The sequence below is a fragment of the Lathyrus oleraceus genome, chromosome 1 (assembly GCF_024323335.1).
Source record: "Lathyrus oleraceus cultivar Zhongwan6 chromosome 1, CAAS_Psat_ZW6_1.0, whole genome shotgun sequence".
In the NCBI taxonomy this organism is placed as follows: Eukaryota; Viridiplantae; Streptophyta; class Magnoliopsida; order Fabales; family Fabaceae; genus Lathyrus; species Lathyrus oleraceus.
The window spans coordinates 198,910,260-198,926,467 of NC_066579.1; the positions used below are offsets into that span (position 1 = coordinate 198,910,260).

The following is a 16,208-nucleotide window of genomic DNA, read 5'->3' on the forward strand; positions in this document are numbered from 1 at the left end:
TTCACATACTTGCAGCAGTCAGACTCCATTGTCAGCCAATAGTAGCCTGCTCTTAACATCTTTTTCACCATAGCATGTCCATTGGAATGAGTACCAAATGAACCCTCATGGACTTCAGTCATCAACAGGTTTGCTTCGTGTCTATCCACACATCTGAGCAGAACCATGTCAAAATTCCTCTTGTAAAGCACATCACCATTAAGGTAGAAACTGCCAGATAATCTTCTCAAAGTCTTCTTATCTTTAACAGATGCCCCAGACGGGTAAGTCTGACTTTGAAAAAAATACTTGATATCATAATACCACGGCTTATCATCTTTCACCACCTCAACTGCGAACACATGAGCTGGTCTGTCCAAGCGCATCACAGTAATATTTGGAACTTCATTCCAATAGTTGACAGCAATCATTGAAGCAAGCGTAGCGAGAGCATCTGCCATCTGATTCTCATCTCGAGGAATATGATGAAAGTCAACTTTAGTAAAGAAAGTTGAAATCCTCCTCGCATAATCTCTATATGGAATGAGGCCAGGCTGATTCGTCTCCCATTCACCCTTAATCTGATTAACCACAAGGGCCGAATCTCCATAAACATTAAGATGTTTGATCCTAAGATCCATACATTCTTCCAAACCCATAATACAAGCCTCATACCCCGCCATATTATTCGTGCATTTGAAAGTTAGCCTTGTTGTAAAAGGAAAGTGTGTGCCTTGAGGAGTAATAATCACTGCTCCAATACCATTTCCATACTGATTGACAGCACCATCAAACACCATACCCCATCGGGAACCAGGCTCTGGACCTTCATCGAGCATAGGCTCATCACAATCTTTCATTTTCAAATACAGAATCTCCTCATCAGGGAAGTCATATTGCACGGACTGATAATCTTCAATTGGTTGATGCACCAAATGATCAGCCAAGATACTACCTTTAATAACTTTTTAAGCTCGATACTCGATATCATACTCAAACAACAACATCTGCCAATGGGTTACTCTCCCAGTTAAAGCAGGCTTCTCAAAGATATACTTGATCGGATCCATTTTGGATATCAACCAAGTTGTATGATTCAGCATATACTGGCGTAAACGCTTAGCAACCCAAGCCAAAGCACAACATGTCTTCTCAAGCATTGAGTACCGAGACTCACAGTCGGTGAACTTCTTACTCAAGTAGTATATTGCATATTCTTTCTTCCCTGATTCATCTTGCTGACCAAGGACCCAACCCATGGAATCATCAAGCACAGTCAAGTACATAATCAACGGTCTCCCTTCAACAGGCGGAGACAGAATCGGAAGCTCAAAAAATACTCTTTGATACAGTTGAAGGTCTTTTGGCAATCCTCGATCCAATCATGACGCTGATCTTTCCGGAGGAGCTTGAATATAGGCGCACATGTGGCAGTCATGTGGGATATAAATCTTGAAATGTAATTCAAGCGGCCAAGAAAACCTCGGACTTACTCCTCAGTTTTGGGCACATGCATCTCTTGTATTGCTTTGACCTTGGCAGGATCAACCTCAATACCTCTCTCTCTAATAATAAAGCCCAATAACTTGCCGGAACGGACTCCAAATGTACACTTGTTCGGGTTCAAGCGGAGCTTGTACTTCCTCAAACGCTGGAAAAGATTCAACAAGTGCTCTACATGTTCAATTTCCGTTTTCGACTTTGCAATCATATCATCGACATACACCTCAATCTCCTTGTGCATCATATCATGAAATTAACAAGGTAGTCATAGCGCGCTGATACGTGGCTCCGACGTTCTTCAAACCGAAGGGCATCACTCGATAACAGAATGTTCCACAAGGTGTGATGAATGTTGTCTTCTCCATATCCTCGGGTGCCATTTTAATCTGATTATAACCGGGAAATCCGTCCATAAATGAAAAGACATTGAATTTATCCGTATTGTCTACCAACATATCAATGTGTGGTAGAGGAAAATCATCTTTTGGACTAACTTTATTCAAGTCACGGTAATCCACACACATTCGGACTTTTCCATCTTTCTTAGGCACATGCACAATATTGGCCACCCGTTAAGGATATGTAGAAGTCACCAGAAACCCCACATCAATTTGCTTCTGAACTTCTTCTTTAATCTTCACTTCCATATCAGGATGAGTTCTTCTGAGCTTCTGCTTCACAGGCACACACTCAGGCTTCAACGGCAAGAAATTTTGCACGATATCAGTAACTAGACTGGGCATGTCTTCATACGACCAGGCAAAGACGTCGACATATTCTCGTAGCAACTCAATCAACCCCTTCTTAACAGACTCTTCAAGGAGTGCCCCAATCTTCACTTCACGAAAGCAGTCTTCAGACCCCAAGTTGACTGTTTCCAGATACTCAAGATGTGGATGAATGATCTTCTCCTCGTGCTCAAGCAGACGTGTAATCTCATCAGGAATCTCTTCAACATCATCTTCTTCTGCCTCAAATACAGGGAACTCAAAGTTGGGAGATGGTGTTGGATCATTATGTTCAATGGGTTTGATTAACCTGCATAATGATTTTGAGTATAAAAGAGATTTCAGAATTCAAGCAAGGAAAATCGTTAAGCAGATGAAAAATTGATCTTATTCTCTTTTTAGGGTTTTATAGTTGTAAGACCCTAATTTTGACCCTAAGATCCCTCATGGCATCATATCATTGCTCAATGCATTGCCTCAAGGATCATAGCATGTTTAGCTCCTTAACCCTAGGGTTGGGACTTGTGTGAGTGGTTTGAGATCACCAAGCATGCTTGTATTATATATTATTGCTTCTCTTATTTTATTACTAACCAAAAGCACAAAAATATGTCACTAACTCTTTTGTTTTGAAGCTCAAGTGATCATGTGCCCCAATGCTCCTTGGAAGCTCCTAAGCTCAACGAAATGGCTAGATGAAGATGAGAAAAAGCATGAAAATGGTCCACAAAGTTCATAATTATCATATATGTCTCCCAAGTATCTCAATTTTCCAATTTGATCAAGATAACTCAAAGGGCTTGAGGATTGTTTCCCAAGGAAACCCTAGTTCAACTGTGCCTTACTCACGAAGCAACATCAACCTATGATCAAATTTAGTCAAGGGAAGTTCTTTCATTCATAATTTTATGCATATATGAGCTCATTTGAGGATCCTCAATCATTCATTTATCAAGATTGGAAGTTTGTCCTTGAAAAGTTGACCAGTCAAGTCATCTGACTAAGCTGAGGTCCACTGAGATACAACTGGTGATGTGTTTGTCAAATGAAGATGAACCCAATATAAAAAATGTTCCTAAGAACCATATGAACAACGTTAATGTTCATCAAAAATCCATTTGAAACTTGTAAGTTTATCATTAATTTCAAAACATTATAGGTCATTTTGGCTGAAACCCTAATTTTGGGTCAACTTCCCAAGGACCTAACTTCCTTAATTTTTTATGATTTTTAGGTGAGACCAAATTAATTGGAAAGTTTACGATGTCTAAATAAAATGTTATGTTGTACAAAATTTCATAATCTTAAAATAAATACATGTGATAATACAAAACATTATAGGCCACTTTGGACCTAAGTCATTGAACTTGAAAAGTGTCCAACTTCAAATGCCCATAACGTTTTCATGAAAAATCCAAATTATGCAAAATTTGAGTCTAAATTGATCATATTGAAAAGAACTACAACTTTTATGTTGGAGGTTTTTCCATTTGAAGCTTTCATAATAGAAACAGAGGGGCTTGAAGAGGCTTGCTTTTGGTGAAAATTTTCAAAGGGTGACTTAGACATGTTTTGTGCCCAAACTTTCACAGCCAGTTTTCATTAATTTCCAAATGCCAAATGATTTTTTGCCCAAATGACTTTTATTCCTTATTTCAAGGGCTTTCCAACCATTACTCACATTACTTTTTTGGACTTTCCATGTGTGTTTCGAAGAGTTCATTCTTTATGTCCATTTTGGCATTTCATGTTATAACCTGATGTGCAAGCTTGTTCAACTCATTGTGCACGTCCAAATCCATTCCACGAGGTATCAACAAGAAGTTTCACTCATTCTTGGGCCTGCTACACGCTTGCACAGACCCATGCAAGCAAGATTCAAATTTCATGCACACGAGGGAACCATGCCTTACAACCCTCTTCAGCTATAAATAAGAGCTCAACCTCATTCATTTCTCAACCAAGTGGAGACCTGAAGTGCTGCAGAATTGAAATCCCAACCATTACCAAAGGAATTTTCATATTTTTCTCTCTTTTTCAAGCTTGAAATTCAACATCATTAGTTGATTTTCAAAGCTCAATTCCTTAACCTATCATCTCCATCACACTTCCAGAGCAAAAGCAGATCAAGATCTTGAAGAATTCGTGGCCTTAGAAGCTCCATTTCAGAGGTAGAACCTCAAACTTTTTGGATCTAGATCTTGCAATTCAATGTGATTTTCGTTGGTTTATGTGGTTTTCTGAAGTCCTCACACTTGAGGCAGGCCAGTGGTGGTCTCAATTGTTCATTTCGTGCATTTCCAGTTGACATACCATGATCTTCCATCTCACATTTCTCTCTAAATAGGAAGAGTGAGGATGATCCATGGATACAGTGGTGATGTATATCACCTGAGCTTCATTTTGATGTCCTTACTTTTTATTTTCATTACAATTTTTTTCCTGCGTGTGGTGGCCGGAATCTGGTACGTCACCGGAGAAGATGGTGGTTTTCACCACCATCCCCACGTGTTTTCTTCCCAGCCATTGGATCGTGTCTCAATGTTATAATCTTGACCATCCAATGTGATTACTTGATTTAATGCATTATGTTGCGCGCTTGACTTAGGTCTACCATGCATCCGCGCCTCTGAGCCTTTGATCCATGCCACCTCAATTAATGAATGTGATCTGGTGGCTGCGCTTTTTTCTATTATTCCTATTTTCTTTTAATTTCAGTTAATTCCATTTATTTTCAAAAATTCATAGAAAATTTATTTGAAGTCACAAAATATGAGACCAATTCCAAATTTTTTCTTGAAAAATCTAGTTTCATATTTTTATTTTTAATTATTTTTGTGACTTCATTTAATATTTTTTGTGAATTATTTGACTTTTAATAGTTTTAATTCATTTTTAATTACTTTCTGATATTTGAAAAATCCAAAAATATTTTCCTAACACCTATTTTTCATGATAAGTCAATGAAAAATAGTCTCATCAATTTCTTATTTGATTTGATATTTATTTGAGATTTGAATTCATATTGTGTTATTTTCCCTTATTTTTAATTGTTTTTAAATAATTTCTGATTTCTAAAATTGTTGAAATTTTTTGTCAAAGTTAGTTTGGACATGTTAGACCTATGAGAATTTAATTGGACTTGTTGAAGTTGATTTGAATTAAATTTGAGGTTTAACCATCTTTTGTTTATTTTATTTTGCATTTATTTTTTATTCAAAAATTACCAAAAAATTATGGTTGACTTGTTGACTTGTAATCTTCATTTCTTTTTTGTTTGGCTTTGATTGATGATGACTTGGTTCATATTTGATCAATTGGATTTGATACTTGAATTCTCTTTCCCTCCATTTCATCTTCATCCCTTTCTTTTCATAATTTGGCCAATGAGTTAATGTCTTATGGTTGGTCTTGACAAATGAGAAGTTTAACCTTCTTTGATCCAAACCAAATTCAACTTGATCCAAGATCGAGTGAGTTGTTTTGTGTCCAAGATAGGTTGCTTCTTAGTAAAGCAAATAACCTAAAGTCCATACAAGGCCTTTCCCCTTTTTTTTGGCATGGCAAGTTTGTGGAACTTGGCTTACTAGTCATGATCTCTAACTTGTGTTTATTTGCCTATAGTTTTATTGACCGACCTCAGATAGGTGTGACTACTACATTAGTTCATTTACGATTGCTTAACATAGCGCTACATTGTCTTATGACAAACTAACATAACCATACTAATTAATAACTTTAATTTGAGCATTTAATTTCTTGCCCTTTACTTTAATGCAATTTATTTCTTGCTCATTTATTCATATTGCTTTTCATTTTGCTCACTTGAGCATATATTTTATGTTTATGTCATTTTCCTTTTGCTCATTTGAGCTCATTATTGTATATAAATGAATTGTTATCTTGTTTTGTTTTGTGTGAACTTAATGCAAAAAGGAGAAAGGACTTAGAATTAGGATTTACCCATGCTTAAAGGAGTTCAAGAGCAAACTAGGCCCTATGCCTTTAGAATGCTAAACTTGTTGAAGAGCAACTAGGCCTCATGCCTTTAGAATGCTAAATTTCAAAGTTGACTTTAAAGGACTTCTCATCTAAACTTATTCTTTGTCCATTCCCCTTATTGTGTTGTGAACTTTTTGATGTTTGTTCTTGTGTGATAGGGATTCCACTTTGAGATTGTGTAAGAGAACCATTGTCATGAGTAGCCAAGTTAAGAGAGACAAGCCAAATGGAGATCCTAGGAGCTTGAATCCAAAATTGTTTGATTGCTTGATTGTTTGCTAAGTCCAAAGGAAAGGAGCATCTTGAATCATCACTATGATTTCAAGAAAAGGAAAAGCAAGGGTTTATCTTCTCCCTCTTATCTTTGTATGCCTTAGGACTAGCCCTTCTCTTCTTCTCTCCACTCTAACCCAAGTCAAAAATCTTTTCTTCAAACTTTGACTTTGTTTCAAACTAGAAACCTAGGCCTTATGCCTTTGATTTTTCAAAACTCTTTTCATAAATACTCATTGTGAATAAACCTTAATCCAACTTTGACCTCATTTTGTAAATACATCTAACTTGTAAATATAACTCACTTCAAGTTGCTTTTGTGGTTCCAATGGCCACCTGTCATACCCTAAATTTTACCCTGAGTTTTTCATTTGCATCAGCATAGCATAAATCAATTCGTTTTGTCGTGTATTTTATCAATTTAAAGCATTCGTCAGGGTTCAGGTAAAAGGTCCGGAGTTCTGGCATTTCATCTGGTCTTGATGACATTCATTCAGTCATCTATTGATTAAGAAGTCGAAAGATTTGATTTCTCAATCTTAGTGCATCATTTGTTTCCATTTCATCATGATTTCAGAGGACCAGAGGGTGACAATCAAGAGTATTGTCGTCATCTGGATCTTTGTAGAGTTTTGTTTGTGTTTAAGAATCAAGAGCAAATGATCCAGGAGCGATTCATTTATGTCTGATTGTCTGTTCACATTTATCCAGTCAGCAATTCATTTCATTTACAAGACGTTTGCATTTTATACTTGTCATAACATGCTTTGTTTCCGTATAATATTTAGAATATCATTCGGAATAATTTTTTCGGATATACAGGCAGACCGATCGAATCGTTTCTCAACTGTATGCAGGATTAGAGGGCGAAAAAAATTCAAAATTTGAGCTTGAAGATGTCAGTTTTCTTAATCTACGATTCACGTAGTTTAACGTGATGTGCTCGTTTTATTTTTTCGACTACTTTTTTTGGACGCATTTTAATCAGTCTGATCCTTTTAACCGATCAATTTTTATTTCAAAATCAGATCGAAACCTGTATGTTTCTGAAAATTTTATTTCGCATTTATCATTTTAATGCATTTGATTTATTTATTTATTTGAAAATTTTTACGCCCAATTTTTATTCAATTTTTGACTGATTATTTTTGTTCCATTGCCATAAAAATTGAGAGATTTATTTAGAATTATCTATGTTCTCGATTCAAATTTTAATTTATGTTTGGGTATTTTATTTTAATTAGTAAAATTAGAAAATGGATAATATATTTTTATCAACCAATCCATATAAATTTTGTTTTTGAATTAAAATTTATTTATTTTTGGACCAATGTATAAAGGACACTTGGCTTTGATTGGAGATATTTTCTTCTTTCCCTCTTCTATTCACGTGTCCCCTTTTTCCATTGGTTTATTTTCTTCCTCTCTTTCTCTTTTTTCCTCTCTCTCTCTCTCTCTCTCTCTCTCTCTCTCTCTCTCTCTCTCTCTTCTTTTCTTCTCCTTTTTTACTGCTACATCCTTCACAACATACACCACAAAAAAATATCTAAACATAAAATATCTACTCTCTCTCTCTACATCATCAAACCGCCCAACCTTTCTTTCTTTCATGAACATCTACAACCTCACTCATTTTCTTACTAACACATATTATCTCTGTTAAAACTACAACAACAACTTCATTTAAACCAACTAAAAAAAACCATAACCATCTTCATCACCATCATCACTACTTTAACTATATAAAACTCTTCACTCTCCACAAACACACATTTTTTCTTCAAACACCACAACTTCTTACAACTACCATCATCAACCTCACCTAACTCATTTCATCTCACTACACCATAACAACAACAACATCTACAACCACAACATCAAACTTACCACAACAACCTTAAACTCATCATCATATTTCTATAAGTTGGAAGCTTTTTTTGTTTCATTTCAAGAGGTTTGTTTCTTTTTGTGTATGTGTGAGTTATGGTTAGAAGTTTGTTTGTGTTTATAGAGAAGTTTGCTTACTTGGTAGAGAAAGAGAGAGGTTAACGAACGAAAGAGGACAGATCGGGAGAGTGGGGGCGCCACCGCACCGCCACCGGTCGGTCGACCACCCTTGTGGTGTTTTCCATCGATATTTGATCGGAAGGGGTGGAGAGGTTTTTACCTCTGTTACTGTTATTTTTTCATGAAAGGAGATGCCACTATTTTGTTTTTTCTAAATATTTTTTCACATCCTCCTGCCACATGTCAACGCATGTGTGGGGGGTCAAAGTTGTTTTTTTCTTTTCCAAATAAATCTCCAAACTAGTAACTTCCACTGCTAGTAAGTTTGTGTTCTCTTCTTTTATTATTATTTATTATTATTATTATTATTATTATTATTATTATTATATTATTATTATATTATTATTATTATTATTACTATTATTATGTATTATTATGTATATTGTATTGTTATTAGTAGTATTATTACTGTAATTATTTATGAACTATCACTAACATTACTTATCATTACGTACTGTTACCTTCATTGTTATCATCATCATTAAGAATTACAATTTATTGGTTATTGCATATTATTATTCATTATATTATGGTTACTACATATTATTATTATTATTTATTATTCTTGTTAATTATTTTTTTAATTACTATTTGTTTTTATTTTTATTTATTTATTTTTATCTTTTTATTTATGTTTTGTTGATTTATTATGAACATTTTAATTATTATTATTATTAGTTTTTGATTATTGATAATAATAAGTATTGTTATTAATATTTATTTTTATTATTTATCATTATTATTTACTATTATAATTATTATTTGTTTATTATTATTTTTATATTTATTTATTGATTATTGATTATTTATTTTTATTTTTAATTGTTAAAAAGAAAATTTGATTTATTTTTGCTCCGTTGGGTTATTTCTCATAGATGCGTTGCAATTTTGAAGTTAAAATTTCAATTTAACTTCAGAAATTATTTAGACGCATATAGTCTTGTTGACCGGCCTCAGATAGGGTGATTCCTACATGAATCACTTTACGATTGCTTAACATTACGTAAATTATGTAGTTTAATTTTCGAGTTTTACTTCGAGTCCCTTGGCTTTCTCTTGGGCCTTCTTACAACGAGATTCTTTTATTTTTTTCAACTGTCTTTCAAAACTTATATCATTTAACTATCGTATTGTATCCCCATTCGACAAACTGTACCCCCATTCCTAAACATGTGTAATAAATCTACCATTTTCATTTACCTTACTGTACTATTTGATTGTTAACAGAAGATTAAAATCAACCCTTTTAGAAAAGAACAAAAACAAACACTTGATCCAAGGTCGAGTTTTTTTTCCCAAATCAAATCCAAATTGATTGTAAAGCCAAGCACTGCCCCCGCCACATCCAAATTATTTTCATAAGTCAACTTCTGACACTTGATCCAATGTCAAGTTGTCCCCCTATTCTCAAAAGCTTTTCACAATAAAAATGGAAGAAACTGATTAAGTTTAGACTTTCTTTGTTTTGGATGTTAGGATACTGCTGTAGAGCTCAATGTTCAAACATTCGTCTTCCATATTAAAATACAATAATTACTAGAATTAGGTCATTTCTCTTATAGAAGAAAAAGATTGATTGGGTATCGACCTTCTCTTTCCCGATTATTTGGACACTGCTGTAGAGCTCTATGTCTGATTAATCGTCTTCCGTTAATGAATTTTGACCTAATTTACCACATTTTCATAACAAACTTTTGGATGAAAAGAGAGTGATTGGGCTTAGGCCTCTTCCTTTTCGGGCATTCGAGTACTGCAGTAGAGCTCCCTGCTTGGATGCCTGTCTCCGCTTAAAATCAACTCAAACTCATCAAACTTATTTTCCGCCCTCGTGCAACCCCGAAAACATTTTTAGAAAAGAGTATGCAACATCCGTTTTGATGCGAAACAAACAAAGACTTCAGCCTCCAAGAGCGAGCAGCAAGTAAAGGTTTAATCGCTCAAATATGATCCAAGCATCACTCTCTTTAAAAGCAATCCACCCAGTAGTTCTCTTTGGGTAGAACTACGTATGCCTTGAGTTCTTCATAGCACCTGGAGATACGTAGGAGCAGGATTGCGAAATCTTGTCAGGCACATTAATATTAAAAACCCTAAGTCTTTCCTTTCTTTCTTTCTCTTTCCTCACCCGATAAGTAGAAGATCGCAAACGATATCACGCTAACACTCTAACACGAAACTAACTAAATGGGTCCCATCGAGTACGATGGATGTGAGGGGTGCTAATACCTTCCCCTTGCATAACCGACTCCCGAACCCGATTTGGTTGCGACGACCATTTCTTTTTTTATTTTTGTGGGTTTTATCGATATTTCCCCTTTCCCTCTTTGGGAATAAATAAAGTTCGGTGGCGACTCTGTTTTGTTTATATTTCGAGCGTTCCTTATGCTTGGGTATTTTTCGCGCCGCGACAGCTGGCGACTCTGCTGGGGAATGAAAGTTCTCCTAAGCGAGTCAACCCTAATTTAGTTTGTTTTGTGTTTGAGTTTTGCTTTTATCTGTTTGTTTGCTTCTGATTTATTTTATCTATATATGCCTTTATTATCTGTATTTCCAATTACTGTATTATTGATATATGGTATCATTGGAACTTTCTGGACTATTGGCATTTGTGTGAGGAAAAGCTTTATACCCGAGCTTTGAGAAAAACTTAAGTTAGGATGGTGGTTGTGTAGTATTGACCTGCGAGACATCGGACTCGTTAGGTTGATGCGAGAATCCCACTCAGATGAGATCCCTTGAAAGTATTACTGTATTACGATTAGTCGTTTTGGCGGTGATACTTTCAACCTCGATCTATGATTCTGAGGACCTTTTGTAGAACCCTGAACCTATGGCTTTTAGGACCAATGGTTGTGTAGTGTTAACCTATGAGACTTAGGACTCGTTGGGTTAATACGAAGACCTCACTCAGAATAGATCATTTTTGAGGATATTGTTGTCTTACGAGTAGTCGTTCTGACGATAATATTGTCAGGTGTGATCCATGACTCTGGGAACCGTGTCTAGAACCGTGGAGTCGATGGTTGTGTAGTATTGACCTACGAGACTTAGGACTCGTTGGGTTAATATAAAGACCTAACCTAGAATAGATCCGTCTTAAGATATTATTGTCTTACGATTAGTCATTCTGACGATAATATTCTTGAATTGGGTCCATGACTCTAGGAACCTTTTAAACCCTAGAGCCTACCTGTTTGGTTTTCCTATTCCTGGAACCTTTCCTCCATGAAGTAATTAATCAGAATGTTCCAATGATCACCTACCCAACTGTACATACATAAACATAAAACATTTCATAATCATAACACATATGACATGTGCATATTTTCAAGGGACCTAAAGACTCTGTTGATTGCAGGCATTCAGAAGACATGGGTGGCAATCAAAAAAGTACTTATTCATTCAAGTTCAGGAATCCAAAGCTAGGATTGATTAAGGGGTTGATCTCAGATGTGAAAAAAATCAGAAGGAACAACTTTTGTGTTGAGTATGGTGACCTGTTGACTATCATGAACACTGAGGTGGATGCTTGGGCCATTTTCACTTTGGCACAATTCTATGATCCTCCCTTGCGGTGTTTCACATTCCAGGACTTCCAGTTGGCGCCAACATTGGAAGAGTTCTCACATATAGCAAACATTGGTATCAAGGATGAAGTCCCTTACACCGGTCTAGGGGAATTTCCTACACATCAACAAATAGGTTCATCTATACATCTAGATAAAGCGGAAGTGAAGGCTAATCTTGGACCAAAAGGAGGCACTTCGGGATTCACTTTGAAGTTCTTAGTGGGAAAAGCTTCAGATTTCAAAATTAAAGAAGATTGGGTCGCTTTCAATGCTGTGTTAGCCTTGATACTCTATGGGATTGTCTTGTTCCCGAACATTGATGACTTCGTGGACATGACTGCTATACGAATTTTCTTGCTCAAGAATCCCATTCCCACCTTGCTTGCAGATGTTTATCACTCCATTCATTGGAGAAATGAGAAGAAGGGGGGATGATCCAGTGTTGCGCTCCTTTACTGTATAAATGGTTCTTATCTCACTTACCAAGCGAAGGACCTTTTGTTCAGAGCAAGGATAACCTCAAGTGGTCTCAAAAACTCATGTCTCTCACTGCCAATGACATCGCCTGGTACTCTCGTGTTTATGATGATATGGACATAATCGTCAAATGTGGCAACTTCCATAATGTGCCACTCATAGGAACTCGAGGTTGCATCAATTACAACCCTGAGCTTGCTATGTGGCAACTTGGGTTTCCTATGAATGACAAACCAGAAGACAAGTTGTTAGAAGGTTTCTTGCTGGAAGAAGGAGTGAAGGACTTTGATCTGGTGAAGAGGATAGGTCGTGCCTGGACTAAAGTTTGTAGAGAAGGAAAAAGGGAGCGTGGAAAGAAGAATTGTATAGCTAGAGGGCCATATACAAGTTGGGTCCAAGCCAGAGCTTCTCAAGATAAACTACCATACCCTTATGAGCCTCCAATGCATAAAAATCCTCCAGAACCTACTCACGTCACTATAGAGGAAGCTAAAGAACTCAAAGTTGTCATCCAAAGTTTGGAAAAAGAGAATGAAGAGCTACGGTTGAACCTTCTCCGAATTACTGAAGAAAGGGATAATCATAAGTGGGAGCTTGGGCGGAAGAAAACACAACTTCAAGCAAATGTGGAAAGGACTGATAAGGAGGAATATAAGAGAAAAAGAGTCAAACAGGGGTTAGATCAGGCTGAGAGCTGCTTGAATACCGTCAAAAGCCAACTGAAAGAGGCTGAGAGGGATTGTCGTGAGAAAGAGAAATGGTGGAAGCTCGCCACAAAACAAAAAAAGGAGATAAGAGAGACGCTTGAGGCTGAGATAGCCAACCTCAATGTTTCACTCTTTGAATCAAAAGAAAGGGAAGAACGAGAACGCCGCAGTAAAGAGAGTGTTATGGCTGCTACTCAGGTTACACCTGAAATGTGGAATGGAAAGTGCCAGGAGGCTGAAAATGCTAATGAGTGGGAACGATACTGGAGAGGCCGACATGACTCTTTGCTACAAGAAGGTGAAGATTGGATGAACGCAAGGGAAAATGTGAATGCTAGTTTGGCAGCCTGCGAGGAAACCATCCAGTTTTTACATGAACAAAGAAATGAGTATCGAGACAAGTTTGCCAGTTTGATAGACTTCTGTAATGGCATGGCTACGAATGTGCCTTTGATGCTAAGATGTGCTTTGGAAGACATAGACAATGACAACATCCCTCGTTCAGTGACTGAATTTATTTATCTTTGTGAAGACATGATAAAAAGGTTCAAAGGAGAGTTGGAAGATCTCAACAAACAGAAGCCTGCAGTTTGACCTTTTTTTTATGTTGTAATTTCCTTTATGTTTGAAAGAATATTTTGTACTCAATCCTTGTACTCTATTTTGAATTGAATGAATGAAGGATTTTGAGTTTCTTTTGTACAAAAAAGTTTGGTTCCATTCTTGTTTTATTCCCCGTGATCTCTTTGAATGCTTGCTAAGTTACAAGGAATCTAACACGGTTCCCTGAAAATAAAATTGAACATAAGCATAAAATACATTTTTAAATCCACGTGCATTAACATATGCATCATGCATTTCATTTCTCAAAACAAAAACTCATTCCATTTTTCCTCGTGTCCAGTAGTTCAAGCTGATTCCTCAACGTGCATACGCTACTCGCTCCAACACAAGAAGAATCATGGATGTAGTTAGAGAAGAACAAGCTGCCTTCAGAGAGGAGATGGACTCTGTCAAAAGTAAGATTGAGCAGATCTTTGAGGCTATACAAGCTCTGGCTAGAAGGGAAGAAGAGGCTCGTGTTGCTGCTGCTGCAAGGAACGATGCTCTAGTTCAAGGGGTTGCTCTTCAGTCCGGACCTTCAGTTCCTATTCCAAATCCCGTTATCTACGGTCTTCCTCCAGGCTTTGTTCCACCACCTGAAAGAAATCATGTGCCTCCACCTGCGCATACTTCTGGAGTAGCTGATGGAGTCCCTGTGCAAGGACCTCCGATAGTCAATCAAGTAGTCATGCCCCGCACTGATGAAGAGCTCCAGGACGAGTTTGAAATGCAGAATTACAATGGAGCTACTCCAGTGGTCATCCCTACTGCTGCCCAAGATTCTGAGGCTATCTTGATGTGTCGTGCTCTGGCCGAAAAGCTAAGAATCTTAGAAGGACATAACTCAACCCGTTTAAGTGCCTTGGAGATGTGTCTAGTCCCAGACGTGGTGATTCCTCCAAAATTCAAAGCGCCCGAATTTGAAAAATACAAAGGACTCACATGTCCTAACATACATTTGAAAATGTATTGCAGAAAAATGGCTGCCTATGCCAGAGATGATAAGCTCATGATCCATTGCTTTCAGGACAGTCTAACTGGGGCATCTTTGGACTGGTACATGCAGTTGGAATGTAGCAACATCCACACTTGGGATGAGTTGGCTGAAGCATTCGCAAAGCAATACAAATATAATACTGACATGGCACCAAACCGTACTCAGCTTCAGAGTATGGCCCAAAAAGACAATGAATCTTTTAAAGAATACGCACAACGCTGGAGAGAATTGGCTGCAAGGGTGCACCCGCCGCTGGTTGATCGTGAATTGATTGACATTTTCATGGGAACCTTGCAGGGCCAATATTATGAAAGATTGATCAGTAGTGTGTCCACAGGATTTTCTGACATGGTGATCGTGGGAGAAAGAGTAGAAGAAGGACTGAAGAGTGGTAAAATCCAGGGAGGTTCCAGCAGTCAACCAATCTTGAAGAAGCCTTTCAACGGATTCAAGAGGAAGGAGGGTGAGACTAGTGCCATTTCTTCTCAGAGGAGGGTACCACCCAGGGCTCCTGCTCCTCTGCCTTATTATCAGTACCCTTACGTAGCAGCTGCTCAATATCCAACCATGCCTTATCGTCCAATTGCTCATGTTCCTATTCCAGCTCCGGTACCTCATTATCAAGTTCCAGTTCCTCAATATCAAGCTCCACAACCTCAGTTCCAGACTCTTCCACCTCAACATCAACAGAGAAATCAACAGAATAATCAACCACGTCCAGTTCAGCAGCAACGACCAAATCAACAGAGGCCATATCAACAGTACAATAATGTGAATACCACTCCTATCCCAATGACTTACACTCAATTGCTACCATATCTGATTCAGAATGGGACTGTCGTGCCAAGGGCACTACCTCCAATGTCGAAGCCGCATAAGCCTTGGTATGATGAGAATGCTAGATGTGCCTTTCATGCTAATTCAGAGGGTCATACAACAGAAAATTGCAAGGTGTTCAAACTCCGGGTTCAAGAGTTGATAGATCAGAAAATATTGTCTTTTGCTGATGTTCCAAATGTGGGGAACAATCCTTTGCCTAAACATGATAGTTCAGGTGTCAATGCTATAGAAAGTTCAACTGAAGATGTATTGATAAAGGATGTGTTCAAGTTGAAGACTCTTTTAACAGTGGTCCGTGCTAGATTGATGGAAGCAGAATTGATGAATGGAGTACATGATAATTGTGTGGTGTGTTCATCCAACCCTGATCAGTGTGGTGAATTCAAAGTTTGTCTTCAACGTTTGATGGATCAGCGGGTTATTCAGTTCACTAGGGCAAAGATTGATGAGGACGTTGCTGTGA

The 16,208-nt window shown here is 37.3% G+C and overlaps 1 protein-coding gene across 1 annotated transcript in view; it reads left to right on the forward strand.

The window, feature by feature from the left end:
* The window catches only part of LOC127127339 (uncharacterized), an 83,612-nt gene extending 69,713 nt beyond the window's left edge, over positions 1 to 13,899 (forward strand). The window contains exon 2 of the mRNA XM_051056502.1: positions 11,911 to 13,899. Within this exon, the coding sequence (XP_050912459.1) occupies positions 12,553 to 13,899 (1,347 nt within the window). The 5' untranslated portion in view covers positions 11,911 to 12,552. The remainder of the gene's footprint in view (positions 1 to 11,910) is intronic.
* Positions 13,900 to 16,208: the final 2,309 nt, after the last annotated feature.